This window comes from Oryctolagus cuniculus, chromosome 6 (genome assembly GCF_051225735.1).
Source record: "Oryctolagus cuniculus isolate XC-2025 breed Fujian yellow rabbit chromosome 6, ASM5122573v1, whole genome shotgun sequence".
NCBI classification, from domain to species: Eukaryota; Metazoa; Chordata; class Mammalia; order Lagomorpha; family Leporidae; genus Oryctolagus; species Oryctolagus cuniculus.
In genome coordinates this window covers 124,560,412-124,587,811 of record NC_142872.1, presented here as the reverse complement: position 1 = coordinate 124,587,811, position 27,400 = coordinate 124,560,412, and the positions used below count along the sequence as shown (strand labels likewise).

Sequence of the window (27,400 nt, the reverse complement as noted above, 5' to 3'; positions counted from 1 at the left end):
ATGCTAAAACTCTTTAGTCTTGGACATACAGTAGGTGGTTTTACTACAGTAACATCTTTGTTTTCTTCTCTGTCTAGTTAAAAAACCTGAGTTTAGAGGAGCTGCAGATGCGGTTGAAGGCGCTGGACCCCATGATGGAGCGGGAGATCGAGGAGCTCCGACAGCGCTACACCGTGAAGAGGCAGCCGATCCTGGACGCCATGGACGCCAAGAAGAGGAGGCAGCAGAACTTCTGAGCCGACCTTTTCCTGTTTCCATGGCTATTCTGGAGACCAAGAAACCACTAAGAATTGAAGGAACATTGTGATTTTTTTTTGTCTTCTTAATCCCTTAGATTTACGCTCTAGGCCAAAGTCCAAAACTGATGATGGTACATACCCGGGTAACTAAAGGCAGACTCTCCAGTTGTTTCCACTGTGTTCTCATCTTTAAGTGACCAGAAGTGTGTTCTCCCCGCCCCCCCGCCCACTGCATACCAGCAGCAAAACCATGTTCTAGAACAAAGGCTATGTGTAGAGACCTTGAAAATCCAAAGCTATTGTTCCATTGTACAGCACTGAAGGGCTTTATGTCACAGTACTTTTTATTCCTATCTAGTAGCCTATTTATTGTATCTCACTAGGTAAACTTATTTATTTATGCTATTTCACATTGTCTTATTTTTTAAGGACAAGATCAGGATAGAGTAGGAGCAGGTGGGGACATTTTAATAGATAATGATGCACAACAAAATGATACTTCCAGCAGGGAGCTCTGGGCTACCTTCCTTGATTTCCAAGATAGTTTTTCAATACCAACAAAGCAATAATAGTAATAGTGCCCAAATGGATAGAGCATTTTTTATATTGAAGCAATAATTCCATTTTTACCTTTTGAGATTTTGTTTAATTGTTTTGATTTTTGATGTTTGCTACAAACAGAACTATATATATTTAGGTCAAACAGAGCTATAATGTTTAAAACCAAAGAAATCAGTGGAACCCTTGCACAAAAAAGCATGGGAAATATTTTAAAGGAAATTAAACCTTTTGACAAATGTACTTTGTTAGCGTTGTTTTGTGTTTCATGTGTAAGTCTGATAGCTAAACTGAATCAAACTGTAATAGCTCATCAAATTTATTTCCATGGAAATGCGTTCTATTGACACAGGACTTTTTGTTGATTTCATTTATTTCCTAGGAATTGGTAAACATCTTGTGCCTGATAATAAAATAGCAAAAACATTTGTACTGGACTGTGCAAGCCTTGGAGACTAGGGAAATAAAAAAGATTAAAACCGTTACAAAGAAACTCACTTCCAAGGGAAATGCGCACTGGTGAGACTGAGCTGGGACCACGTTTCCTAAGCTGCCTGTAGCTGTGCTGACAGTGTTCACTCTGGTGTGTTCGGTTACTACGTGGAAATCATGAAGACAAATACACTTCACCCAGCACTTTGCATCTCGTTATCTTTATTATCACTAACGTGGGTTTTTATTAACTAACATGGCGACTCCTCACTCAGCCCATCCCACGTGGGCGGTGCTCTGCTGCTGTCATCCACACTCGGGGACCTTGTGGTCATCACAGCCAGGGATGGGAGTTGGGGCGAGTCTCAGGCCAGCTCCAGCCTGCAGGAAAGCCTTGCCGGTCCTCAGCAACCTGGTATTCAGAACGAGTCATGAGGCCTCCCTCACTTTGCAAGGAGCTGGGAAGTGCGGCGTGCAGCCCTGCAGAGGGAGGCGGGGCGGACAGGCAGGTGAGCTCAGTGATGCCTGCCACAGGAGGTTCATCCTCCCTGGGAAGCTCCCCTTCCTTTTGAAGATGCATGAGTGCCCCAGGTAATACCAATGCAGTTAGATACAAATGATGAGATTGGAAAAATCGTGATGAATATTGAAAAAAAGGTTATTAAAAATGAAGACTGAACTTAGAATATATGTTTCAGCTCTCCCTTGATTGAGGTCTTTTGGGATCGTCAGATGAGCTGATCAACTCAAACACTCTACCCTTTTTTTTCCTAATAGATTTTCTTTTCACTCACCTGTCCAATACCTGCCTGATTTGGTTGAATCGAATGACTGATTTGCTGTCATCCAAGCAAAACCATCTCTGACACACACGCAGGTGGCCTGTGAAGATGATGCCTCTTCAGTTTGCTAAATTGGAAAATACATGCAAATTAATCCATGAGGCCTGTTAGCCACTCTGACTGCTTTGCTCTCAATGAGAGTCCTCATTTTTAAACTCTGGACCAGGCGATCACATTCTATTTTCAAAGCAAATAAATGTTATACCCTGTTGTTAAATCTGTATCTTTTTAAATCTACCTACATGATCACATACATATATTTAGGAGAATTAATAGCAATGGCCCTTGGCTTATTGTAGAGCTTAGGAGACTCCAAAACATTTTAGGGTCATCTTTTAAGATTTTTCCCATTGTTTCACTCCTTGTCCCGACCAGCCATGAAAAAGAGCTTAGAAGAAGTTTTAAAGAACTACAGCCATGAAAAATGAACAAAAACCTGAATCAGTTCTGGGGTAGCCTTGACTAATCATGTTGCTTAGGAAAGAGAGTTTTCTAGTTATTTTAATGAGTTTGAGAAGAAACCTCTTATTTTAACCTTGGTTGCTGAGAACTTTCCAAAAATAAGTCCGTGCACTTCCCGCACACCCCCAGCCTTTAATAAATACAGTATTGTGAATGTAATTGAAGCTAATGAGTCAGGGTTTCATCTCACTGGAAAGCCAGCATCGTTACTTACATCATCCCGAAAATGAGAAAGTTTGCTCTTAGATTTAATGAACTTAGATGACTCATTTCTACAGACTTACAATACATTGAGCTTATTTTAGCAAAAATAGTTTTATGTTCAAAATGTGAGCTTATTTGGCCAAGATAAGTTGGAGAAGAAAATATATTTATTTAAGTGGTTTTCAAAATAATAGCACCTGTTGTTTGGGGCACTCGCTGTGTTTTGGCCCCTGTGCTGAGCGGCCTCACCGCCCTTTGGGTGGGCCTTTAGGTTTCTGTCCTCTGTTTACCGAATCAGCCCTGGGTGTAAAATCACACTGTACTCATTGAAGGGTATGAAGACTCTCCAATGGAAATTATATAATGCATTAATAAGATGTTTTAACTTAGTCACAGGCAATCTTTTCAAATTACTGACAAATTAGCATTCAACAGGAGTGCTATTTTTGCTTCCTATCCTCTGTGTTAAAGATTAACGATTAAAATAAGCCCTGACTAAGGATATTCTCAGGACAACATTAGCTTGGCTTTCCTGCCCTTAGTACCCCCACGCTTTTTGGGGATGGAGGGGTGGAGCAGAGGAGGGAGAGGCACGGGAGGCCTGGCCCTGGCAGGTATGCCCATGGAACCTGGGTCACCAGCTACAGTAGGGCCATGTGTGCCTGGGGTCAAAGGGCATGTTCCTCCTCATCCAAGAGGCTTCTGTGCCTTCTAGAACCCCCTGTTTATTCCCACCCCTGCTGCTTGCCCTCAGCCAGTCCACTTCTCCCTGGCCAGTGAGGAGTCAGGGCAGCTACACCCTATCCCCATCCCAGCTTCTCTGTCCTAATGCGTTGAGGTGCTAAACTGAGTCCCCCTGCCTCCCTGCTGTGTGGGTATCAAGTCCCAGAGAGAGCTGCTCACACTCCACAGCCGCACACATTTACAGAATGGGCTCTTGTTTAGGAACGAGCAGGGTTCTTCCATAGAGCAAGGCCACCTGTCAAACATGTCCTTGTGATGGTGCTCCTGCCATACACTCTAAATTCAAGGGTACTTCAAAAGGTTTGTGGAAAATGGAATGAAAAGATAAGTTTACTTTGCTGCAAAAAAACTATTGACATCTATATATATGAGAGATCTTCAAAAAGTTCATGGAAATGCATATTATGGGAAAACCATGTCTGGATCTTAAAATTTTGTGCACCAAAATAAATATACCTTTCAATTCAATTTTTCATGAACTTTCTGAGGTCCCTCCATTTATAAGTTAAATTCAGGCATCAGCTGTGACCATCTTTGCATTCAGATAATTTTCAAAAATTGAATCCTTGTACTCATATTTTTTTACTGATTGTGGGAAAGAGAGAAAAGACATAACACCCCCCACAAGAAAATAGAACATCATTTTTAAAAAGAATTGGCGTTACATTGCGTTACTAAACTTTTATCAGGCACAGGCATTTAATTAGATATTTCATCCAAATGCTATTTTGTAGTCCTAGGTAATTTTTTTTTTTTTTTTGGCACAAATTACTAGAAGTCTGGAGTGTAATGAGAACTATTTTTCTTTGCTGTGTGAACAACGTGATGAGCCCTGGACCCAGTGATCTGTGGATGTCAGCTGCATAGACTGATGCCACTGAGTGGTGATTTTTCCTCTAGGGAGTTGGCCAGCTTTCCCCTGTCCCACATCTACACAAAACACCTTCAGCCCTCAGCCAAGCACTTGCCTTTTCCTTTTTGGATCACAAAAAGACTCCAGGAGGGAAAGCAGAGGACCAGCTCCACTCTTCGCCAGCCTTGAGAGCAAAGGCGAGTTTATGCTCTTCTCATCCTGGACTGGGTCCTTAGCTAGACCTGCCCGCCACTGACTCCTTCTCCCAATGAAGCGACCTAGATAACAACTCTGATTTGGGGCTCACTCTTCTGCTGGCAGAATTTGGCCTACCGGGTTGAATGAGCTCTGCCTCCTGCTATTCAAGACTTGACCAGGATCCAGCTGACGTCACCTCCCCACCCACCATGGCCTTACTTGAGCCCTTCCTCCCACCCAACTGACCAATTTCCAAGCTCTATTAAAATCGTCGGATTTCCCTTTTCTGGGCTGCAAAGTTCCTGAAAGCAGAGTCTTGGTGGTTTGTGGTTGTTTTTTTTTTTTTTTTTTTTTTTATCTTCTTTCCCCCACAACGCTGTCATTAGAATTTGCTGTTAAGTTTCATTGAATGCAATGAACTCAACCAACAAAGTCATCATCGTTAACCATAATAAACTGTTTCTCTTAGAATCTAGGTAGTTGCTGTAACAAGAATAATCTGACCATATCAACCATTGATAGGACCCATACCAGCCAACCGCCTGAACACCTGCTGAGCCATGCACTCTGGGATTGTTAGCTCGAAACATCGGAACCAGCTGTCCACCCCTCCTAGTGACAAAGAACTTGAAGACTGCAAGATGAAATGAGATCATTTCATCTAGTTAATCCCAGTATGGGCGTTAAACACCTGACTGTCTCTACTATTCCTTTTTCCCATAGAGCACTGTGTCTGGGACGCCTAGGACTATGCCAGGCTTTCAGGAGCTGGGCAGGGTTGCTGAGCCTGCCCACCGCACCAGCATAGAAGGAGACAGGACCACTGCTGGCTGATTTTACCTCTTTCCTAGTTCAGTCAACCCACATGCTCTGTGATGGCTCTGTGTGGAAAAAGAAAACGCAGGGTGTATTTGCTCACACCTCCAAGATGAGTAGGACAAAAACACTTCTTGCCTTTGTTATTAGGATCTATCCAGAGTTCTTGTGCTGTGAAAGAGATGGGTTTCTTGGTAACCCAATGTACGTCTTCTATTCGCTCTCTCACCAGTCTGTCTTTGAGAATGAGTAATTCAGAAAACATACAGCATCCTGGAAGGAGCCAGGCATCAGAAGCGAAACCAGCTGAGCCCAAATTCCGGGTCAACCTTTTCAACTTTGCTGACCGAAGGCAAAAACAACCATTCAACCAACGCGTGGGAATTCCTTCATCTGTAATAATGCAGTTGCTGTGAATATCCACATTAGAACACATGTTCTAATAAAAATATTTAACAACGTTCCTGGCATATGGCGCAGGTATTAGCTTCTACAGTTTTTCAGCCTTTTCAGTTGAGTGCATGGTTTTTGCAGGAAAGAAGGCAAGGGCTGTGTGTACTGGTCAGCATCCCAGAAGTCTCTTGGGACCCAGACAGGTTTTCCTTTAAGGGCCCAAACTCAGTGGTTTACCCTGAGGGAGATCTATCCTGCCCAATTTTACAACGTGTTCCTTTTATACATAGAACACAGTAACTTGTTACATTCACCTCCACCTTCCCTGGCATTGTCATACACGCCTATTAGACCAGCGGCTGGTGCCCCACTTCTGCTAGCTCAGAAAATTTCAACTGTATTCCCCTAAAGTTCTGTTTCTTTAGGTTTTAGCATTCTTGGCCCTTGCAAATAAGCATCATCAAACTGATTCGGTCCCAGTTTTCTTTAGTGCAAGGAAGTTCAAAATCAAATTTATATTTTAATAGTTTGATAGGATTCTGTGATCTGCATATATTTTTTAAAAATTAAAATGTTTTTAACAGGAAATATCTGGAAGTATGAATCCTTCCACTCCTCTTAGAGGGAGCTGGTTCCCTCTCACGTGTAGTCCACCTCTCTTCTCACAGGTTCTTGTGGTTGAACACGGCCATGTGCATCAAAGTGGTTTGTGGTTCAGGTCATGGGCCTAGAACCCAGCTGGAATTTTCCATGGGGGAGGACCCCACCTGGGGGAAGAGAGGACTCAAGGGTATAAGTTTCCCTGAGGGGGCTGGTGCTGTGGTGCCGGCATCTCACATGGGCACTGGTTCAAGTCCTGGCTACTCCACCTCTGATCCAGCTCTCTGCTATGGTCTGGAAAAACAGTGGAAGTGGCCAAGTTCTTGGGCCCCTGCACCCATGTGGGAGACCTGGAATAAGCTCCTGGCTCCTGGCTTCGGCCTGGCCCAATTCTGGCTGTCACATCCAGTTGGGGATATGGAGAGTGAACCAGTGGATGGAAGATCTCTGTCTCTCTCTCTCTCTCTCTCTCTCTCTAACTCTGCCTTTCAAATAAATAAATAATTCTTAAAAAAAAAAATTCCCAGAGATTGAGAAGACTTCTATCCCTCTGGTCCTGGAAGGAGCCAACGTAGAGAACACCATGGTGCTGTTGGCTCCTGCACCTCCTGCCCTTGAGGCCTGTTCAGATCTACACAAAATGACCTAGGCTGACCAGGCCAGCACCTTCCTGCCCCAGGTCAGCCAGCAGGTCAGAACCCCCAGAGAAACTATCTGCTCCTCTGTATTTGCCCATTGTTGTTCTCTTCAGTAGCCACTTGCTAGTCTCCTTGGAAAGAGAAAGATATGACAGGGAAGTTGGTTGTTAGCAAGGTCTGCCTGACGATTTCAACCAAAGATTACAAAATAATGTCACCGTCCACATTTCCTCAATAGAAAAGCAAGTCTATGCCATTTTATAAGAAAGCACTAAATAGCTAATGAGTTCTAAAATTTCTCTAGTAGAGAAGCTAGTGCTGGCTCGTGTTTAAACCAAGCAACTAGTTGTCTTTTAAATTTTTCCAGAATGTTCCAAGGTGAACTGTAATTAGTTGAATGGAAGCTAAATAAAACCTGATACTAAAGCACTCAGCTTTTAAATATTCTCTTCCCAATGTGCCAGGGCAGACAAAGCATGCTGAACGGGGGCAGTCCTGCAGCTGGCTGTTTTTCAGTCTTTCCATTTATTCCATGACAGCTTTCTTTCCTTTAGAAAATATTCTTGGCAAAAATATTCAAATGAGGGGACATAATAGCACTTGGAACAGAAGCCTTTGATGTTAAAAAAAAAAAGATACATGGAGGAATCTGAAATGTAGAACTGTTTCATTATTAATGAATCAGTGTGCAAATTCATGGATTCATTCTCTGTTGACCTTTCAGGAACTATACAGGGTTTTGTGTTAAAAGCACACCAACTGATGCTCATGCATTGGTTTGCTTAGAATGTGGGCTGTGAAAATTATACCCGACACTCATGGTCTAAGGAACCTCGAAAAGTTTCACAAGGCTTTTCAGTTTTGAAGGTGAATTAATTGACAGGGAAGTAGTGGCTTGGGTTCTGATTTGAATTTGAACGAGGTAGGTCTTCATAGCGGTCCCAAAGTATGTCTTTAAAGTTCTTCAGTGGAAAAGTATTGCCAGTTCCCGCAAACCTAGTGGGATGCTGGTTTTTAAATCCTTATCAGGGCCAGCGCCGCGGCTCACTAGGCTAATCCTCCGCCTTGCGGCGCCGGCACACCGGGTTCTAGTCCCGGTCGGGGCGCCGGATTCTGTCCTCGTTGCCCCTCTTCCAGGCCAGCTCTCTGCTGTGGCCAGGGAGTGCAGTGGAGGATGGCCCAAGTGCTTGGGCCCTGCCTGTCAAAAAAAAAAAAAAAAATCCTTATCAATGAGTCTCGCTGCCTTGCCGGGCCTCCTGACACTCACCCAGCAGCGACAGGAACAAATACAAACAGCCTGCTTCTCCAGCATCCGCTTCTGGTTTGGCTGACAGGAAGCAACAGCTCTCCCAGTGGGAAAGGCCTGCCCTTCCTCTGTCCAGTGGGAAGCCACTGATTCTCTTTGGTTCCTGAGACTGTTTTATAAAGACAAGAAAGCTCATCTCTGGCAGACAGGAACTCCTTAACAGTAGGTGCCTGGGAGGCGCTGCCGCTGAGTTGCGACATGAGCTTGGGTGAGCCGCTTGGGCCCTCCTGCCAGCCCCGCCTTCCCTCCCTGCGTGTGAAGCTCTTGGAGCACCGGCCGGCACCCAGTGAGCTGCAGGTCCTTGCTTTTTTTTTTTTTTTTTGACAGGCAGAGTGGACAGTGAGAGAGAGAGACAGAGAGAAAGGTCTTCCTTTGCCATTGGTTCACCCTCCAATGGCCTCCGAGCTGCGGCCGGCACACCGCGCTGATCCGAAGGCAGGAGCCAGGTGCTTCTCCTGGTCTCCCATGGGGTGCAGGGCCCAAGCACCTGGGCCATCCTCCACTGCACTCCCTGGCCACAGCAGAGAGCTGGCCTGGAAGAGGGGCAACCCCGGCACCCCGACCGGGACTAGAACCCAGTGTGCTGTAGCCGCAAGGCGGAGGATTAGCCTAGTGAGCCGCAGCGCTGGCCACCTTGCATTTTCTTTACTCATCAACAAACACTATGTGCGAGCTTCTAAGCCAAGCATGGACACGGAAATGACAGGAACACAGTTCCTGCCCGAGAGCTGATGCTCACAGCCTGGTACTGGGAGTGATGACCGGGTTTGGACGTGGCCATGGGAAAGCTTAGAGGAACAGCATCAAGTTCACTGCATACATACACCAGCTGGCTCTTGAGGGAAGGGAGGAAAGAAGGAAAGGGAGGGAGGGAAGAGGCGCAGGGCATCTGGGGGAGGGCACAGCACTTACAAGGCAGAGAACACTCGGTACAGCTTCAGTGTCGAGAAGGTTCACGGCGCAGTGAGAGCGGTTGGTTCGTGGAGGTGCAGTGAGCAGCCCCGGCTTCGTTGATCTGTTCCCGGTTTAGGAGCAGCCACAGAATCATGTGTTCTGTGTTTGTTTTTATTTCTGGTCGGCTCGTAATGATCTGTGGTTTCATTCCTTAGATCAAGCAATAGCTGAGCCACTTCCTGGTCCCTGTGGCCACCAGTCCCACCAGCCGTGCTCCCGCCCGGTCTCTGTCTATTGAGGAGCACCTGGAAAGGATGAAGTCAGCAGGGACTCCCTGGAGTGAGGTGTTGGGGCGAAAGGGGCAGGGAGAGGTGGCGAAAGAATTGGCAGCATCCGTGGAACCAGGCTCGGACCCGCTTCCTCAAACGACCAGCCGTGTGCCGGAGGGAAAAGCTGATCTTTGTGTCTTCCGTTTACTGCTGGAGTCTCTCAGCATTTTCCACTTTTAATTCAGGGTATTTACAAGGGAGGATGCATCAAGTTTAAGAAAGCAGCATAAATTAAAAACAACTGGAGAAAGCAGAAGCAAACGGAGGAGCAACCTTGAGCCATGAATCACACGAATGAGAAGTTACCATGAATTTGATTGAAAGCTTCCTAGTTGGCAAAGTGAAGAAGGAAACCAGAAACAGTTGACATGGTCTACCTGTGCCATCCACTAGCACTGGGGATGTGGCCGGACTGAATTGAGACCTGCTGGGACAGCAAAACGCACACCCTACTTGAAAGACTTGGTGCAGACAATGTAAAATGACTCAGTGGCTCAGTGGTGTTCTGTATTTATTATTTGTGGAGAGACTATTTTGAGTAAGCTAGCTTAAAATATCTTATTAATCTCACCAGTTTCTTGTCAATTTTTAAAGTGTGGCTACTAGGTAATGCAGAATTGCACAGGTAACTCCCACTCGTGGTTCACATTGTATTTCTGGTAGACAGTGATGGGCTATTAGATAAAAGCACCCACTGACTGGGGAATGGGTAAATAAAATCTTACGTCTACACTAGGGAATGTGGTTCAGCAGGGAGAAGGAATGAGATAAAGGGTAGAGGGCTGCTGTTGGAGAGCAGAAAAATGTTCCATAACGTGTTATGGTGATGCTTGTACAACTGTGTTCGAGTCATTGAATTGTAAACCTCAGCAAATGGATAGAGTATATTTAGCTGTATTGTAAAAATAACAATACAACTGTTTTGAACTTCTGAAAAGAAAGACAAAAGCAAACTGCTGTTGAGAGGAAAGCCAGTGTGTGGATGCGTGGAGAAGGACCTCTCTGAGCACAGCCTTCGGGAAGTTCAGTTCACGGTCAGTCTCTGATTATCAGTGTCTCACAGTACACACACGGCGACTTCTGCGGGTCTGTCTCCCACAGGGTTTGCAGGATTTGCCAATGGGATTGTTCTCAATTCACTGAACACCATGTGCTAATGGCTCCCAAGTTCCTGCCATCAGCCCAGACTTCTTAAAGCTCCAGAGCCAGGCACGTCCCACATGTTCCTCAAGTTCAACATAACCAAACGTTACCCCCCCCTGAATTTCCTGTCCGTTTGGATCCATCACCTCCTGCCCAATTCTAGAAGCCTGGGCGAACTGTCGGACTCTTCACTCGTTCACCCTCTTCTGTGTGTGCAGTCAGGCTTCTCAGTGCACAGTTCTCCTATCTGCATCCCCATCTCTGTGCTGTCCTTTGGGCCCTCATCATGTCCCGTCTGGACCATTGCAGCAGCCTCTCCACTCATCTCTGGTCCAGGCTTGCTCCCCTGAAATCAACCTCTGTCCCCCTCTGCGGACACAATCAACCTGGTATGCAATAGATTTCCACCACTTTCAGGAAAAAAAAAGTCACGAAGACAAACATGTCCCTCAGTGCCAGGCCCCTGCCTCCCTGTCTCTTCCCATCTCTCACTCCTTCAGGGACCCTGCCTGCCCAAGATCCTACCTACCCTGCTAAAATGGAAGTGACTAATTCCCACGCATTCTGTCAGCCCTGCTCAGGGGTGCCCCCTCTGTATGCCCAGCTAGATCTCACCAGCATTGCCCTGGCCGTGTTGGGTGATGGCATCCACCCATCCCGTGCCCAGGCTTTCCCCATCTCTAAGTCCCGCAAGGCTCCAGGGCAGCAGTACTTAATAAAAGTGTGTTGAACACAGGACAAACCATGGTAAAACTAATGGAATCTAAATTCTGAATTAGGCAAATGGGTAGAAGTCTTAGGACCCCAGTTTCTCTGTGCTAACTGCCTTTTTTTGTCCCCAGAAGAAATATATGGGGTCCCTTTGGCTCATCACTGTGACTCCAAAGTTATTCTGTGGTCGCTGGCTGGCTGGCTGGCTGGGAAGATAAATAAATAAACAGACAACAAGGAAGAAAGGGAGATGCATTGAAAGCAGCTGCTCTTGCGAGAATAGGCCTGACATTCACGAAATTCTATCTGTGTCACCTCTCAAGCCTGAGTTAGGTTATTCAATATCCAATTCCTTGAAACCTGGCAAAGCATTTACTTTACCCGTGAACAAATAATTACTCAATTAAATGTGACTGTTTAGATGACACATCCTGCTGTATTTCCTGCATCCAATTCTATTGCCAGGCCCGAATGAATATATCCCAGTTTCTAAATAAAGAGAGAGTCGAGAGCGTCTGTGATGTCAGTGCGGAGTGAAAATGGCCACCTCTTTGGCGTTCCGCAGGAAGCATGTCTAGACCGCCTGACTCACTCCGAACAGACCGATGCATCACATCTGCTCACAGAAACAAGGAAGGGGAAGGGAGTCTTTTCTCCTCGACAAACACTCAAGGTAACTGACTGCTTTGAAGACACTCACAAGAGACACTCGGATGATGGGAACATGGTCCGTGCTCAACTGGAAGTGGACCTGGAACTTCAGAGCCCTGAGTTGAGAGCCAACAAGAGAGCAGATGGATGGTGTCTTGGGAGCCTGGAGAACTGAGTAAAGGAAGGGTTTTGTCCTCATTCAGGGCAGGGGACTGAGAGCCTGAAATATGACAGGGCAGTGGCAATGGAGAGAAAGGGGCAGATCCAAGAACTATTTAGGAACTGGAGGCCGTGGGGCTGGTTGACTGGATGGATTTGGGGGATAAAGAAGAACTATAGGCAGAGATAGCTCTGGTAAGCCCCACCACCCAAATCAGTGCTACATGTCATTGGAATAGAAATGGATTCAAGGGGTAGGATAAGGAGTTCTGATTTGGCCATGTTGAACTTTAGATGACTATGAGACCCCTGGGAGTGGCTACCCTGGAGGCAGCTCCAGTGTGGAGCTGGATGAGAGAGGTCGATCTGGGAATGAAGATTTCCATGCTCAGGTAGTGGAGTGGACACAAAGGACCACAGAAGTTGTGTCAGGTGTAGGGTGGGAAGGGACCAAGGATAAAATGCTAGGGAGAGCAAGAAGAATGGCTAACAAGTCTGACAACAAGCAAGCAGGGATGAGACAGGATGCCAAGAGAGAAGAGACTTCAAAGGAGGGGATTCCCCTACACCTGTCACGGGACAGAGTCCATGCTCAACAAATGTGGGCTGAACAGTTGAATGTGGTCAGTTACTATCTAAGTAAAGCAAAGCTCTATGGTTGTGTTAATTCATGGTGCAGTGGTTGTGTCTGTTGACTTTGGCCCAGCTCTGCTACTTTCCAGTTGGGTGGCCTTGGACAAGGTGCCCAGGCCCCACAAGAAGATCTTGCCCACAGTATTAGTTGGTCATCTGAGGCAAGTGGCTAAATAAACTCTAGTACAAACATATTATGCACTTAAAAAGAATGAGGTTGATCTTTATGAACTGATGTATAAAAACATCTTTGATATTAAAAAGTTTCCAGGATGGGACAATCCATGATCTGCACATAAATTCGTAGAAGCATCTGGAAGGATCTGTATCAATGCATCAACAGCAGCTACTCTAGGGAAGGGACTGAGGTTGCAAGGATCATGTGGGCTTTCAGTTCTCCCCATAAGATTTAATTTTTATGAACATGTATTTAGTTATTACTTGCATACTCACAAATCACTACACTTAAAAACTACGTCTAGAGTATTGTCTACCTTCTACTGGAGTGCTGAAGGCTAAAATGAGATGACTACAGAGCACACTGCCTGACACAAAGGCTGGTCCTGGTGCAGAGACTCCTACCCGGAAAGGGCAATGGAACCCAGGCTCCTGGGCGCCTGCTCTCTGCCTGGCACTTTGTCCACGGTGATGCTCTCTGCAAGGTATGCTGCGTGTGACGTGCAACTGGTTCGTTACTTTTCCTCCCAGGGCTTCTGATTGCTCACCTGCCCAGGGGAGTCATAACTGAACCGGTTTGTATAGGGTTGTTGGGACATTAAATGCATGAATATATGGAAAGCAGTGCTTAGGCAATGTGAGCCATTAACAGGACCATCATCATCAACATCAAAGTTACTTAGCCAAGTCTCATGGCTAGTAAGTATCTGACCTCTATCTGTGTATCTATGTCAGTTGTTTGCACCGCACCATTGAGCGGTGGTACATACACACACACACCCAAAAATGTGCCTATGTAATAAAAGTGACTGTGGACGGGGCAGGGGGCGGTTACTGTTCATGGGCATGGAGCTGTAGTTTTTCCAGAGGAAGCAGGCTCTGGAGGTGGACCGTGATGACAGTTACACAATGTGACTGTTCCTAATGCCACTGGACTGTACACTTAAGATGGCCGATTTTATGTTCTATATATTTTACCACAGTTTTAAAAGTTAGAAGAGTAAACTTTAATAGACTGAAATGGAATAAATTTGCCTTGAGACTGCCAGCTTAGGAACTGGAGCTGGAGTCAAAGGCCGCTACCTGGGACCCACGCTCAGAGCCCCTGGCCTTGGTCTCTCATGGGCAGTTTGGATTCCTGCCCCACTCACCACCATCCATCGGGCCCTCACGGTCCTCTCCCATCCTCTCCCATCCTCTCCCTCAGCCTTCCTTTTGCTCTGGGTCTGGACTGGCCTGGAGGAGCAGGCTGGATGCTGGCGGCAGCTGTCCTTGGTCCTGCCTGGGCTGGGCCCCTGGGAATCTGGGCACTGCTCTTCCCTCAGACGTGACCTGTGCCCTTCCCAGAAGTCTGGGCTCCAGGATCAACCCCTCTTGGAAAACCAGAGAGGCGCCTTGTTGTAGCCAACATCTCCCAGCTGCTGTGTGGCAGATGGCCATGTGCACCGCGGGGGCGTCTTCCCACAACCAGCTTCAATTGAGTCTCGGCCGGAGCACCACAGGCCAAGCCCAGTACGGCCCATGCAGTACATAGCCAGCCAGCAGGAGAACACATGTCCATGATGGGCTCAGATGCATGGCCCGGGTTTTGGTTCTTGCAGGAGGATCAGCGAAGGAACATTAATTAATGGTAAGGCCGTCCCTTTCCACAGGACAGCTGCTGCCCCAGCCACATTCAGCGACCTCTGCCCGGAAGTCTCCCACATGGGCACTGTCTGTTGGGCCCTAGCCCAGGGGAGCTGAGTGCTCCTAAATCTGCCTGCAAGCCGGTTCAAACAAGCCTGCCTCAGCTCCCAGCCCGTTCAGAAACGATCCTGGTGGGAAGCTGCTCCTGCCTGCCCCCCCCTCCCGGAGGCCTCGCCTGACAAGCACGTGGCATAGTGACCCCTTCCCAGGTGCCTCCAGTCCTCACTTCAGCTGTGCAGCAGGTCATACTGACTCCCTAGGAGCCTGTGGCTTTTCAGCAACATCGCAACAAGAGGGGCCTTCGCCCTGGATTCTGTTGCCTTTCTCAGGACTCGCTCTGTGCCAGGCACCAGGCAGGGCGCTGGGCATCCATGTCCCTGCACCCAAGGAGCTTCTGGGCTGGGAGGAGTGACAGACATCACTCGACAAGGCACAACAGTTGGCTAAGAAGGAGCAGCAGTGGGTGCCATGAGACACAAAGGAGAGACACTGGGTGGCAGAGCACAGAATCTAAACTGAGAGAGTGCCCAACATCTAATGGGAGCCCTGGAGAGCAGCTGCTTCCACCCCCTTCTCCCCAAGGGAAAGACCACCCCCACCCATCCCACCTCCATGTTCGCACACACGACGCAAGCACAAACACACTGGCGTATGCACACTCGGGCACACGGACACCACACACACCAGGCACACAGGCACACACACACAGACACAAATGTATTCAGACGTGTGTGCACACATATACATACATATACACACACACACACACACACGTGGACCTCCCTTGGGACATCTCAAACACACTCCCAAGGGGCTGCATATGGCTCCTTTTCACCCAACAGCATCCATACAAAGATACTGGGGGCTGAGGGTGTGCAGCAACACGGCCCGATGGCTGTGCACCCAGCAACACGATGGCCCCAGGGGGCTGCCGCTCTAGCCTTCTAGAAAGTTGCTCTGCTGCCCCGTGTGTGGAGAGCAGCTCTCCAGCCTCTCGGAGTGTGTGGCTCTGTGCCTCCCAGTTTCCAGCACCGGACTCCTCCTCCAGCCACCTGCACAAGAGTCTTTGGGACTTAGCTGCATCTTGCTGGTTTCCAAGGTCTGACACATTTTTACATATTCCCATGGGCGAGGGGGGAAACTCAGGTGAACTTGAAGGCCAGTAGGATGTTTTGGTTTCAGTGGAACTTTTAATTGCTTTTAGTATTGAGAGGGGGCTTCCCCACACCCCATACAGAGGAGGGCTTTTGTGAAAGTGGGGAAGTTATAGGTTGATCCACGATCTTATGTTTTAAGATTAGAGAATTACCTAGCGATAGATTTAAACACAAAGCATCACCATCCTCCTTCTAAGCTTCAAACAGTTGGCTACCAGCGCCTCATTGCAAACTCAGCCCACAAGTCTCAGAGGCAGGAGAGGTGTACAAGAGGCACTGGCTCCTCCTCCTCCCAGGCTCTGGGGAAAGCCCAGGGACACCCTTTGTTCTGTGCCTGTGGCTTCCTGCCCCTCCTCCCACGCATTCTACAAAAAGAAGGCAGACTGCAGCCGGGCACTGGTAGCTTTTGTAACAGCTAACCCTGAACACGGTGGGCTAGGACTCACCATTCAGACACTCCCTGCAGAGTCAGCCCCACAAAGTTTTCCAGAAAAGTCGATAGGAAGCTGACAGATCAAAAGTGAGTCGTGCCAGCTCTCCTCTTAGGAAACAGTTAGATGGGTGTCTGACTGCTAACACCTCGCTTCTTTTCATAGTAGGACTGAAAATAGCTCAGAATTCTTTAAGTGTCTAGGGATGTAGGCGACAAAGAGCTTTGAGTGGAAAAAAACCTCCCGAGAACCCCGATTCTGTTCCTCCCACATCCCTCCCCACCAACCAACGTGCCTGCTCAGACCACAATCTCAGATGCCTAGGGACTAGGGACAGAGTCACAGTTCTCTCCGTGGCTCGGGTAGGCCATCCTCGGAAGAGTGACGAGCCCAGCCATCCAGAATCCACACCACCAGGATCTTCCCGCGGTCACTTTTCCATGTCCCATATCATAAATCTCCTATGCTCCTATCCACGGGCCCTGGCAGCTCCTTCCTGAATAGCCCCTTTCTCTACATTTGAGCTTTAATGGGCCTGCGCAGATTCTCCACCTCAACTGTGTCCCTTCCTGGCTGTAGTTATGTTTAACACAGTTGCCACTGGTGGCCAAGAAGACCCCAGTGCACCTGAGATACTGGTGGGGAAAGATGGGCTGGAGGACGAGGGATTTCAGAAAAGAATGGATTGGCGGTGGAGAGCTGTGATGTTGGGAATTAGCAAAGTATGAACCTGAATGAGGACTGGAGTGGGATGAGAGCAACGCTCTGCAGGAAGCACTGATAAAACTGGCGTGCAGCTGATGTGGCAGTGTGGCAGGCTGGGCGGGGCAAGGGGATCCCTGGACAGTGAGCGGGGGTTTCTCCACGACTGCTCCGGAAGCCACTCGCATCCAAATCACCCAGAAGCTTTGTAACTGCAGGTCCCCGGCCCCACCCAAAGGCTCTAATTTTGTAGATGAAGCTCAGAAACCCACATTGTTAAAAGCTCCCTGGATGATGCTGACGCCCACTAAAGTGGCCCTAAAGTCTATGCTGCTTAATGACCAGGAGCAGTGCCCTTCCATCTTACTTCCCTTACACCTGATGTGGTCGCTGGTGATGAGTCAGTGACCTGTGGACAAGTCCATGCTGAGATGGATAAATAAATGGGGAAGACTCAGAGCTGGCTGCAGGGCCGCCCTGAGTGGCTGCGCGCCCTGTGGTTTCAGTAACAGAGATAAGGAGGAAGTCTGGGGGAGGAGCAAGCTAGGAGTGAAGGCCATCAGGCCCCTTTTACTCAGGGTCACTTCCAAATGCACATGGGTAACACGAGCACAGGGCTCAGGGGCAGGGGGGGCCAGGCCAGTGACACGGGGGTCCACTGCGTTCCAGCTGAGGCTGTGGCCTGGATGACGAGCACTGTGGGCTGCTATGGCCAGAACCACGGAGAAGTCTGTGATGAAGATCAGAGGGGAAGGAAGGACCAGCAGGGTGATGGGAGGCACAGGCAGTGCCCCAAGAGCAGGGAGCACAAAGAACACAGAGGTCGATCTATGCACTCAAAGAACTTGGAGGAGCTTGAGAAAAGCCAAGAAAGTTAACCATTAAGAAAGCACTGGTGGGCTGGCTCTGTGGCTCACTAGGTTAATCCTCCGCCTGCGGTGCTGGCATCCCATATGGGAGCCGGGTTCTAGACCTGGTTGCTCCTCTTCCAGTCCAGCTCTCTGCTGTGGCCCAGGAGGGCAGTGGGGGATGGCCCAGGTGCTTGGGCCCTGCACCTGCATGGGAGACCAGGAGGAAGCACCTGGCTCCTGGCTTCGGATCGGTGCAGCGCGCTGGCCGTAGCAGCCATTTGGGGGGTGAACCAACGGAAGGGAGACCTTTCTCTCTCTCTCTCTCTCTCTCTCTCACTGTCTATAACTCTACCTGTCAAATAAAAAAAAAAAAAAAGAAAAGAACGCACTGGTGATCATCAAGAGAAGTTTCCCAAGAGTGGAAGGAACAGAGCCAGATGGTGGAGGTGAGAAAGGAAAAGGATAGGGATGGAAGCTGGGGCCACTAACAGAGATGGCCTACCCTAGGCTCTCTCCAAGGAAAGGAGAGAACAGGCTGGTAGACCATGGGCCGAGAACAGCGAGCTCTTGGGCCCACTCCTCCTTGGGGCTGTCTATCAGATGCCAGTCCTTTTTAGGGGTTACCTTGCCTTCCACTTCTCTGTACCTTTACCAAGCCATCTCACCCATGCTTTCACCTCCGGTGCCTAAATGGATGACTCCTGCCGCTCGCCTCCCTCTGCACCCTGCATACCTTCATCTGTGCCCCACCGGCACCCTGAGGAGGGGGTCTGAGTATTCCCTGTCTCTCCTGGTGGCACCACCAGCCACCAGCCACCAGCCAGAAGCTCAGAAGTCATCCTGCTGCATCCTCTCCCTCATCTCCGCATCCAGCCATCAATGGAGAACTGTGGAGCCCAGCTCTTTGGCAACCTGTTCTGCCCTTCCTCCCTAGCCCCTCCCTTTGTATCTGGCCAGCACCATGGCTGTGACTCAAATGGGCCTCGTGGCTCCTCCCACACTTCCAAGGTACTGCCAACATCACATTCTGACACAATGAATTGAGTCAGGACATCCCACGCCAGAGACAAAAGAATGACGCGCAAGCTCTCTGCGTGGTTTCACTCTGGCCTGTCCCTGCACCTGCTTCTTTTTGAGCCATGCTGACCTAGATGTTTCCCACACAAGCTGGGCAGCTTTTGCCTCTCTCTCTTTGCTTGTGCGGGTGCCCGCTCGTAGAAATAGTTTCTAGCCTTCCTTCTCGCCATCCCTGACTCCCAGCACCGCCTGCTGTCCAGCCTACAAGCAGGGTTCTTCCTTTGCATGACCCACAAGTCCCATCTTTGCATTCATTCCTCCTTTCCTTGTCTCCTCACTGCCTGCTGAAGTTGCCTCCATAGCTCTCTGTTCTCCCAGTCTGGGAAGCTGCTTGGCTAAGGCAGAGGGAAAGATGGGCTCCAGGTGGGGAGGTGGGGAGCAGCTCCAGCCCGGCCACTGGTGGGCTAAGAGCATCCTCCATGGTGAGAAATAATGCAAACTCAACAGCAGGCCTGAAGCAACTGCATTGACCATGGCCCCTCACTTCTCCCTAATCCACTCTCTCCTCTCTCTCCCCTTCTTCCTCTACCTTTTCCTTTGTCCACCCTCTTCTAACTTCCTTTCACTTTCCCATCTTCCCCTCCTTCCTCCTGGCTTCTTCCCATCCTTTCTTTTCCATTCACAGGAGTTACCAGGCTCTGAGGCACACCTGCCCCCTTTTCTTCCTCTGCATCCGGTCCCAGAGGCCCCCTGTGTGTCTCCGTTTCTCTGAGTGTGCCAGCACCTTGGCAAACAGGCACCAGGCACCCATAACCGGGAGGGTGTGATCTTAACAAAGGAAGTTGCAGGAGGGAAAGGCTGTTGCTTTTCAGATCCAGGGGCTGTAATACCCATGCCAGGTCCTTGGGTAGAAATGTTCAAGTCCCCCTAAGGATAAGAGGCAGTCATAACCACTGTGAGTACAGTCTTCAACCGCCATCCTCATTAGGAAGAATGTTTGGTTTCCCATCCTGGCTGTGACATCTCCCCAAGCATCACTCTACACCCTGCCGGAGGTGGTCACACCCACTTGATGAGAACCTAAGGACTAGGGCTTGCAAGCCAGCAGCCCCTCAGTGTCCCTCCTCGGCTCCCACTGCCTCTCAGTGAGATTGAGTGTGGGGTGGGTTGGGAGGTGGGGACAAAGGCTGGGGTCTGGCAGACCTCCCAGGGGGCACAGACAGAAACTAGCAGAGCTGGTCCTGGAGCCAAATGGCATTGATGTGCTTTTCCGCTCTGCCTAATGAGGTTTCTTGGCAGAAATTTAGATTAGGTGTAGTTTCAAACTCAAAGGAGGCACCCGCTGATGATTTTCAAACTCTATTCACTTGGAGCAGACAGCGGCCCAAGCATGTCTCTGCTCTCGTTGGCCCAGAAGCCGCCATCTCTCAGGGGCTGGCTGCTGCAGACAGAAGAGAAACCAAGCAGGAGGTGGTTGGTAGGCAGACCTTCCGCTCTGCTTCACAATAAATGAAGCCTGTGCAGCTCCTCTCCCTGCTGTGATGAGCACACAGGGGGACTTCCACTTCCCCTTTGAGGGGAAGAACTGGGCAGGGCTTTCAGGATGATTTAATTCAACCTCCCTCATTTTGCAGCACTGGAACGTGGGGTCTCAGAGAGGCCAAGGGATGAGCCCACAAGTGCAGAGTGGACAGCAAAGCGGAGCAGAGCGCAGTCAACTAGGCTTCCTGTTGCCTGCCTGTGGCCTTGGTTCCAGCAGACCCCAAGTCTGGGTTGAGCTAAGAATGGGCTCTGTGTCATCCCCCAGCTGTGTCCACGCCCAACCAGCCAGGACACTGGGTCACCCAGGAGCACTACTTCGGCAGCCAGGAGAGTAGCGCTGGGACAGGGTGGAGCTGGCACAGCAGGTCATGAGAGCTGCAGGAGGGAGACCTTGCTGGGCACCCGGTGTCGCCAAGCAGACTAGTGGCTCTAGATCCTGGCATAAAAAGGTCCCCACCCTTGCAAAGGATCAACCATGACTTTGCCCACCCAACCAATTGTCCCAAAGCTCAGCTTTTCCCAGGAGATCCGATCCCCAATTTCAAATGCCCTTGTTGTGTTTGCTACTTCATCGAGGCATAAGTCATCATTTTCTTCTTAACCTGCACATCTCGAGGCCGGCATCCCGACACTCCTCAACTCCTGAGTGGAGGCACGAGGCAGGATGGCATTCAACAACGTTCTAGGTGAGCCTGCCTCCAGGCTTGCACAGTAGTGTGTTAATGAGTGTTAAAACCGATATCACAAATACAGGGTCTGCAATTTTGAAAATTACAACTCTGTAACAAGTCATGCTGTTAAAACATACAGGAAACACCAGTTAAGCCTTCGAGTAGATAACACCCAACCTGAACAGATCGCGCCGATTCCAAAGCACACAGCAAATCACTTTCTTTCCTTGAAACGAGGCAGGAACTAATAGGTAGTCCAATTATTTGAGTGCTAGCATAAGTAGAAAGAGCAGATCCAAATACCAAATGCTAGTTACCACCTTGTGAGCTACAAATCAGCTAGGCATGACAACACACCCCTTCTCAGTCACAGGAAATGTGGGGGTTTGGTGGAGAACACGAAACTACAACCAGTAGGCATCTGTGCACTAGATGTGGGCCACTCCCCAATGCTTCACCCATGGACTGGGACAAAAGCTTGGCCCCCATATTGGTCCCAATGGCATTGAAAAGAACAGACTTCAGTTGTGGGAGGGAAGCAGCTTCCGAGCCAACGAGATGGAAATACGCTTCTCCTATGTCCTCCTCCAGGTCAGTCTGACAGTCTGGTGGCCAAAGATGTCACTGCCTACTTAGAGCCTCCAAGGACACGGCACAAAATTAACCCGCTCTGAGCAGCTTCAGGGACCACACGAAATTGTGCTGTGAGAGCTGTCCATCTCGCAAAGTCGGAGAGTCAGCAGACAGCACTGGAAGCCTCATCCCTCAGACGGACGCTGTGCGAATGGAAACTCCTTCCTCCCTGGGTCGCACGGTTCAGTCTCCATCATTAGTGGGAATGAACTCCACTTCTCCAGCCAGCGGGGTCCTTCTCTCTCCCAGCTATCTGAAACCCAATGTGAAGGGGACATCCCCTTGCTCAAAAGTGACTACAGGTCCTGGTGGATCAGGTACTATTTTATACAAGTATACACACACACACATATGTACAAGAGATGTTAAAAAGTCTCTAAAGCACTTTGGGATTCCCCCAATGAAAGGCACCAGATAAATGCAAGTCATTGCCAAAAAGAAACGTCAGGTGTTCCAGCTTTCACATCCACAAAGGCTAACCACCAGGGTCCCTCTTCTCTTCTCTTCTCTTCTCTTCTCTTCTCTTCTCTTCTCTTCTCTTCTCTTCTCTTCTCTTCTCTGGCAAACCTGCTTGTTTAGAAAAATGCACGTGAGAGCGACTGAGCTATTCTGCCTCCTTCCTTGTTCCACTTTGCACAAGCTTCATGGTGAGTGACCACAGATCCCACGCTCAGCGACCCGATACCATCAGCCTTGGCAAACTGCGCAGTCCTCACTGCACTGCCTTCACCTGCCTGCAGTACATATGGGGATGATTCTGTGAGTGTTCTGCCTTCCAGGGCTGGAAATGTCAGCCAAAGCCAAGTGTTCCCCTGTGCAAATGCTGAAAAGTCACCTTGTTCCTCTCACTCCCGCGTGGCTCAAAGTCCTCTCACCTTGCCTGACGCTGTCAAGAAACAGATGCAGACACATCTGCACACAGGCACTAGGAGGTGGCTGCCTCCCCGTCCCCATGAGAGTCCAGTTTGCTAGAAGGACTTGAACAGGGGACTCCGGAGCCTGAGTGGCTGGTGCATTCCTCCAACAGTCGCCCACGCCTATAGTAGCCATGACAACGACAGGTACACAAAACCCTCTGGGAAGATCCTCGCCTCACCCCATGAAGTATACATTATCCTCAACCAACTCAAACGCAAAACAGACCTCTTAAGCAGGGGCCCAAGCCTTGGATAAAAAGCCGGCCTAATGCCACGCTCAGATCCCTGAAGTTGCCAGCCTTTCTGAAGACTGAGTGATAATGAAAGCTACCTGGAAAACCAGCAGATTCCCTGGAAGAGGAGGAAAAGTGTCCTACATAGGGGCCCAGCTCCCCCTCTCCGGGTTATGTGCTCTTTAACTGAAGAGGAGGAGCACATTGGAAAAGGAAACCATAGCCTCCCTTCAGCACAGGTTAGAAGTTTAAAGGTCTTTTAAACAGGCTTTGCCAGTTGTGGACAATTAGGACATTTTACCAAGAAGCCTTTTTTTTTTTTTTTTTTTTTTTTTTTTTTTTTTTTTTTTGCTTTGTAACTCTTTCTTTCTTCTGGCTCTACCCATCCTCCCTCGACAAAAAGGGCACCTGGAGTGGGAGTGGGGACCACAGTGCTTCCATCCTGAGTAAAACACACCTCCTCTGTAAATACAGACTTCCATGTCGACAGAGTTCCACACCGAGGCAGGAACTCCAGGGCAATCGGGGCCCCAGATACACACCGTATCCTAGAAGCAAAATGATCCAAGCAGACTCTGCTTGGAAATCAAAGGGCTCTCGTTTTACGAGCTTTCAGAGCAGGCAAGAGAAGTTTTCTAGCTACTGCCCTTGCTAACTAACAATCTAAGGACATTCACATCAGGGAGACATTGCAACACTTAAACCTTTTTAGTCGAGAAAGACAACGCGACCTTAATCCTAAACATCTTAAAAATGAATATTTCAAAAACATGCTAATACTTAAGACACAACAAACTTTGGTCAAATAGCCTAGACCAGGAACCTCAGCCAGAAACACAGGTCTCTATGGTCACCCTAGGAAAGATGGAGGCCAGACCATGATCGGAAGGGCTCACCATACACTGGCTTTAAGCAGCCTGGGATTTGGTCTACGCTTAGCTTAGGCTCCTGTCCCTAACGCATGTGTTCTTGGGGAAAATTTCAGTCTTCCCAACATGTGTGATTGAGTAACATGAACAAGACGAGCAACAGTACACATCACTCTAAACATGACTGGTGCACCCATGCAAGCTACAGATCATCCACAAAAACAACTCACAGACTTGCATAGGCTATGACGTGGGCTTCACTTTGCATTCTCTTTGTTTTGGTTTTAAAACTAAGTGGAAGCAATGGGTGAAGAACTGAGATTTTGTTTTCACACTGCTATGAGCAAAATCTCATGATATCCTCACTGACCTCATAGATGTGTTTCCACTGGACACACTGGTGGGGGCTTTTTGTACAGAACTCACAGGACAACCTCAGAAACAGGGGCACAAACAATTCACAGACAGTACCCGGCTATGAGCACTAAAATAGCATACACAGGAAACAGGGAAACTAGCATTCTGGGAACTCAGCTGGCAGAAATGTGGACACTTGATGCCCACAATGCAAAGACCAGCGAGTGTCACGTCACTGCAAGGTGCAAAAGCATGGTGTCAGACACACCACCCTCTAAAAACAATTCTAAATGCTGTAAAAGCAACCTGGGGTGCACAGCCCATGCATCTCTCCCCACCGGGGCTGGACATACTCCTTGCGCCATACCCCTAAGGTGTCTGGACTGTGCCGGAGGCACAAGAGACAGCCCAGCAATTTGGAATTGAGGACAACACGTCCTCCTGGCTAATGCAGGGAATCACTTAAACTTAGTTCGCTCGGTGAGCTCCTGCTCATGTTCGTCAGGCTCGCCATGAGGGACTTCACTTTATGGGCATAGTAGTCCCTTAAGTTGACCGAAGGGACCTCCTTCATTCCATCTCCAAAGTCACAGCTGCGCATGGCACTCTCAAGTTGCTTTTGGCGCCGATAAAAGTGGGAGAACTTATTGAAGATCAAGGTGATGGGCAGTACCACCACGAGGATACCTGCCAGGATGCAGGCAGAGGCAGTCAGCTTTCCGGCCGTGGTCCCAGGCACCACATCCCCATAGCCCACTGTGGTCATGCTGACAGTGGCCCACCACCAGCAGGCGGGGATGGTGGCCAGGCCCTCGTTCTCTTCCTTTTCAATGGTGTAGGCCACCACGGAGAAAATGGAAATCCCCACGGAGAGGTACAGCAAGAGCAGCCCTACTTCTTTGTAGCTGTATTTCAAGGTAGCTCCCAGGGAGCGGAGGCCAGTGGAGTGTCTGGCCAGCTTTAGGATACGGAAGATCCGCATCAGCCTCAGGACCTGGGCCACCCTGCCCAGGTTGGCCAAGGTGGGCGTGCTCTCCACCACCAGGTTCACCACCAGAGTGATGTAGAAGGGGACGATGGACATGAGGTCGATAAGGTTCAGGGCGTTCTTGAAGAACTTGAGGAACTCGGGGGCCACAGCAAACCTGGCCACCAGCTCAAACGTGAACCAGGCTATGCCAAAGTGCTCCACCGTCTCGAACCTGGGGTCCTCGCCAGGGTTGCCCTGGCTGTCGGGGATCTGGAAGTCGGGCAGGCTGTTGAGACACATGGTGATGATGGAGCCCAGCACCACCAGGATGGACAGGACGCTGAAGACCCGGCTCAGGACCGAGTAGCCCGGGTTGTCCAGCGCCAGCCACAGCCGCCTGCGCAAGTCGCCCAGCGGCTGCCCGTCAAACTTGGAGGCGTCGTTGTAGAAGGCCAGGATCTCATCGAAGGAGGATGTGGTGCTCTCCTGGTCGCTCTGCTCGTCCCACTGCTCCTGCTCCGGCTCCACTTTGCGGCCGTGGTAGCTGTAGCTGCAGCAGGAGTCGATGAAGAACTCGTTGATGCCCCAGTACTCGATCTCCTGGCTGAAGGAGAAGACGCACAGCTCGGCCATGACGTGCAGCTTGCCGGTGTGGTAGAAATGCAGCACGTAGGGGAAGAGCTCGGGGTTGCGGTCGAAGTAGAACTCCCGCTGCACGTCGTCGTAGTCGTCGCACAGCTCCAGGATGGCCTCGCGCGAGTGGCAGAGCAGCAGGCGGCCCAGGCGCGTCTCCGGGAAGCGCAGCAGCGTGTGCGAGCGCAGGCGCCGCTTGAAGCCGCCCACGTTGACGCGGACCTCTCCATCCTCGAAGTTGGCCTCCGACTCGTCCCACAGGCTCTGGCCGGTCATGCTGCACGCGCCCGGCCGCACGCGCCGCGCGGGGGCGCTACACCTGGGGGTGGTGGGAACCGCAGGGGCGTGAGCGCTCGGCGCCGCCCGCCCCAGCGCTCCCCCACCCTGTTCTCCCCACCCGTGTCCGGTGGGCCCAGGTCCCGCCCGGCGGCCCTCGGGCGATGAAGGGCACTGGGGCGGGGCCAGAGTCCTGTGGGGTTGGCCCCCTCCCCAGGAAGGGCAAGGCGAGTGTGGTCCCACCAGCACGGCTGCGCTACCACTCGGTCCCGGACCCCTCGGGGGTCCTGGCGATCGCCTTCGCGGGCTAGGGTCGCTGCCCACGCCTCGGAGAGCCCGGGAGGGGCTGCGGGCTGACCTTGCCCGTGGGCAGGCGGAGGAGACGCCCCCGCCCGCTCGCCGCAGACAGGCGGGACCGCAGCTGAGATGCGCACCGGCAGGGCTGGGCCGAGATGGGGGGCGCGCAGCTTTGGAGAAGGGAGCTGATGGATTCAGCGCTCGTATCCTCACACCCGGGGAGGGGCAAGGGGGACGGCTCGGTGCCTCCCCGGTGTCCAGCCTCCACCAACTGGAGCCCCTTCCCCATCGCACTCGGAATCCCCCCGCCCTCCTGGCGCCGTGCCCCGGGGCCGCGTGCGCTGCGCCTTACCCAGCGGAGCTGCCAGGGCTCGCACGGCGCGTTGCGGGAGCGCTTACCTGGAGGCACCGGCGCCCGCGGCCGAGGCCGGCGGGAAACTTCCCCGACCTGCTGGCGAGCATCGCGGCGGCCGCCGCTGCCGCCGGGCGGTGCGGGCGCGCGCGGGTGCGAGTGTGTGTGCGCCTGTGTGTGCGCCCGGCGGGCCGGCGGGCGGGGTCGGCTGAGCGTCTCCTCCGCTCCGGGGCCCCGCACACCGCGGCCGCCGCCAGCAGTTGCGGGAGGCTCACAGGTGGCTGCGTGGCCCCGACTCTCGCTGAGCCCCCTCTCCAGATGCGCGCGCCCCTCACCCGTTGGGGGAGGCGGGAGCCCACGCCGCAGGCGCCCGCGGAGCCGGAGCGGGAGCGGAGCCGGTGCATCTGGGCGCGGGCCCTGAGCCGGGGCGCCGCGCGCTGGTGCTGAACGGACAGCTCCACGCGCCTCAGCGGGCGCGGCCGCAGCAAGGGACTCGCAAGATGCTGCCGCCACCGCCGCCGCCGCCCTCTCTTCGCTCTCTTTCCGCGCGTCACCGCGACCCCTTGGCGCCCCCGGCTCGGCGTGGGGCCGACACCTTTCCCTACTCCCCACCCATAACCCGCCTTGGTGACAGCTTTTATCGCCGACACCTCGAGGGCGCAAGCAGAGAGCTCCGCCAGTGACCTTTCCCCGCTGCTGTGTCTGGCGAGAACTGGACTGGCGAATCGGGGCGGCTTATCGTATCTGGGGTAGAGCAGGATCGGGTAATCTCCAGGTTTCCTTTTGTAGGGACCCGGAGAAAAGTTTCCCTAAGCCCAGGGGTG

General features: G+C 50.7%; 2 protein-coding genes across 5 annotated transcripts in view; one reads left to right on the top strand and one right to left on the bottom strand.

Annotated features, from left to right (window-relative positions):
- The window catches only part of STK3 (serine/threonine kinase 3), a 321,260-nt gene extending 319,822 nt beyond the window's left edge, over positions 1-1,438 (top strand). For 3 of the 4 annotated variants that reach the window (XM_008255787.5, XM_089336371.1, XM_089336370.1), the window contains one exon: positions 78-1,290. In XM_008255787.5, the coding sequence (XP_008254009.3) occupies positions 78-236 (159 nt within the window). In that variant the 3' untranslated portion in view covers positions 237-1,290. Of the gene's footprint in view, positions 1-77 lie in introns of all 4 variants that reach the window. The other variant, XR_016236531.1, reaches the window with a different exon arrangement.
- On the bottom strand, positions 668-26,756 carry KCNS2 (potassium voltage-gated channel modifier subfamily S member 2). Its single transcript, XM_002710709.6, has 4 exons — positions 26,624-26,756; positions 9,198-25,970; positions 2,024-2,138; positions 668-1,709 (listed from the first exon to the last, which is right to left on the bottom strand). The coding sequence occupies exon 2, from the start codon at positions 25,925-25,927 to the stop codon at positions 24,494-24,496; it is 1,434 nt and encodes a 477-aa protein (XP_002710755.1). The 5' UTR covers positions 25,928-25,970; positions 26,624-26,756; the 3' UTR covers positions 668-1,709; positions 2,024-2,138; positions 9,198-24,493.
- Positions 26,757-27,400: the final 644 nt, after the last annotated feature.

Coding starts and splice junctions, on each gene's coding strand:
- KCNS2 (XM_002710709.6), bottom strand. CDS start 25,927: ATGACCGGCCAGAGCCTGTGGGACGAGTCGGAGGCCAACTTCGAGGAT.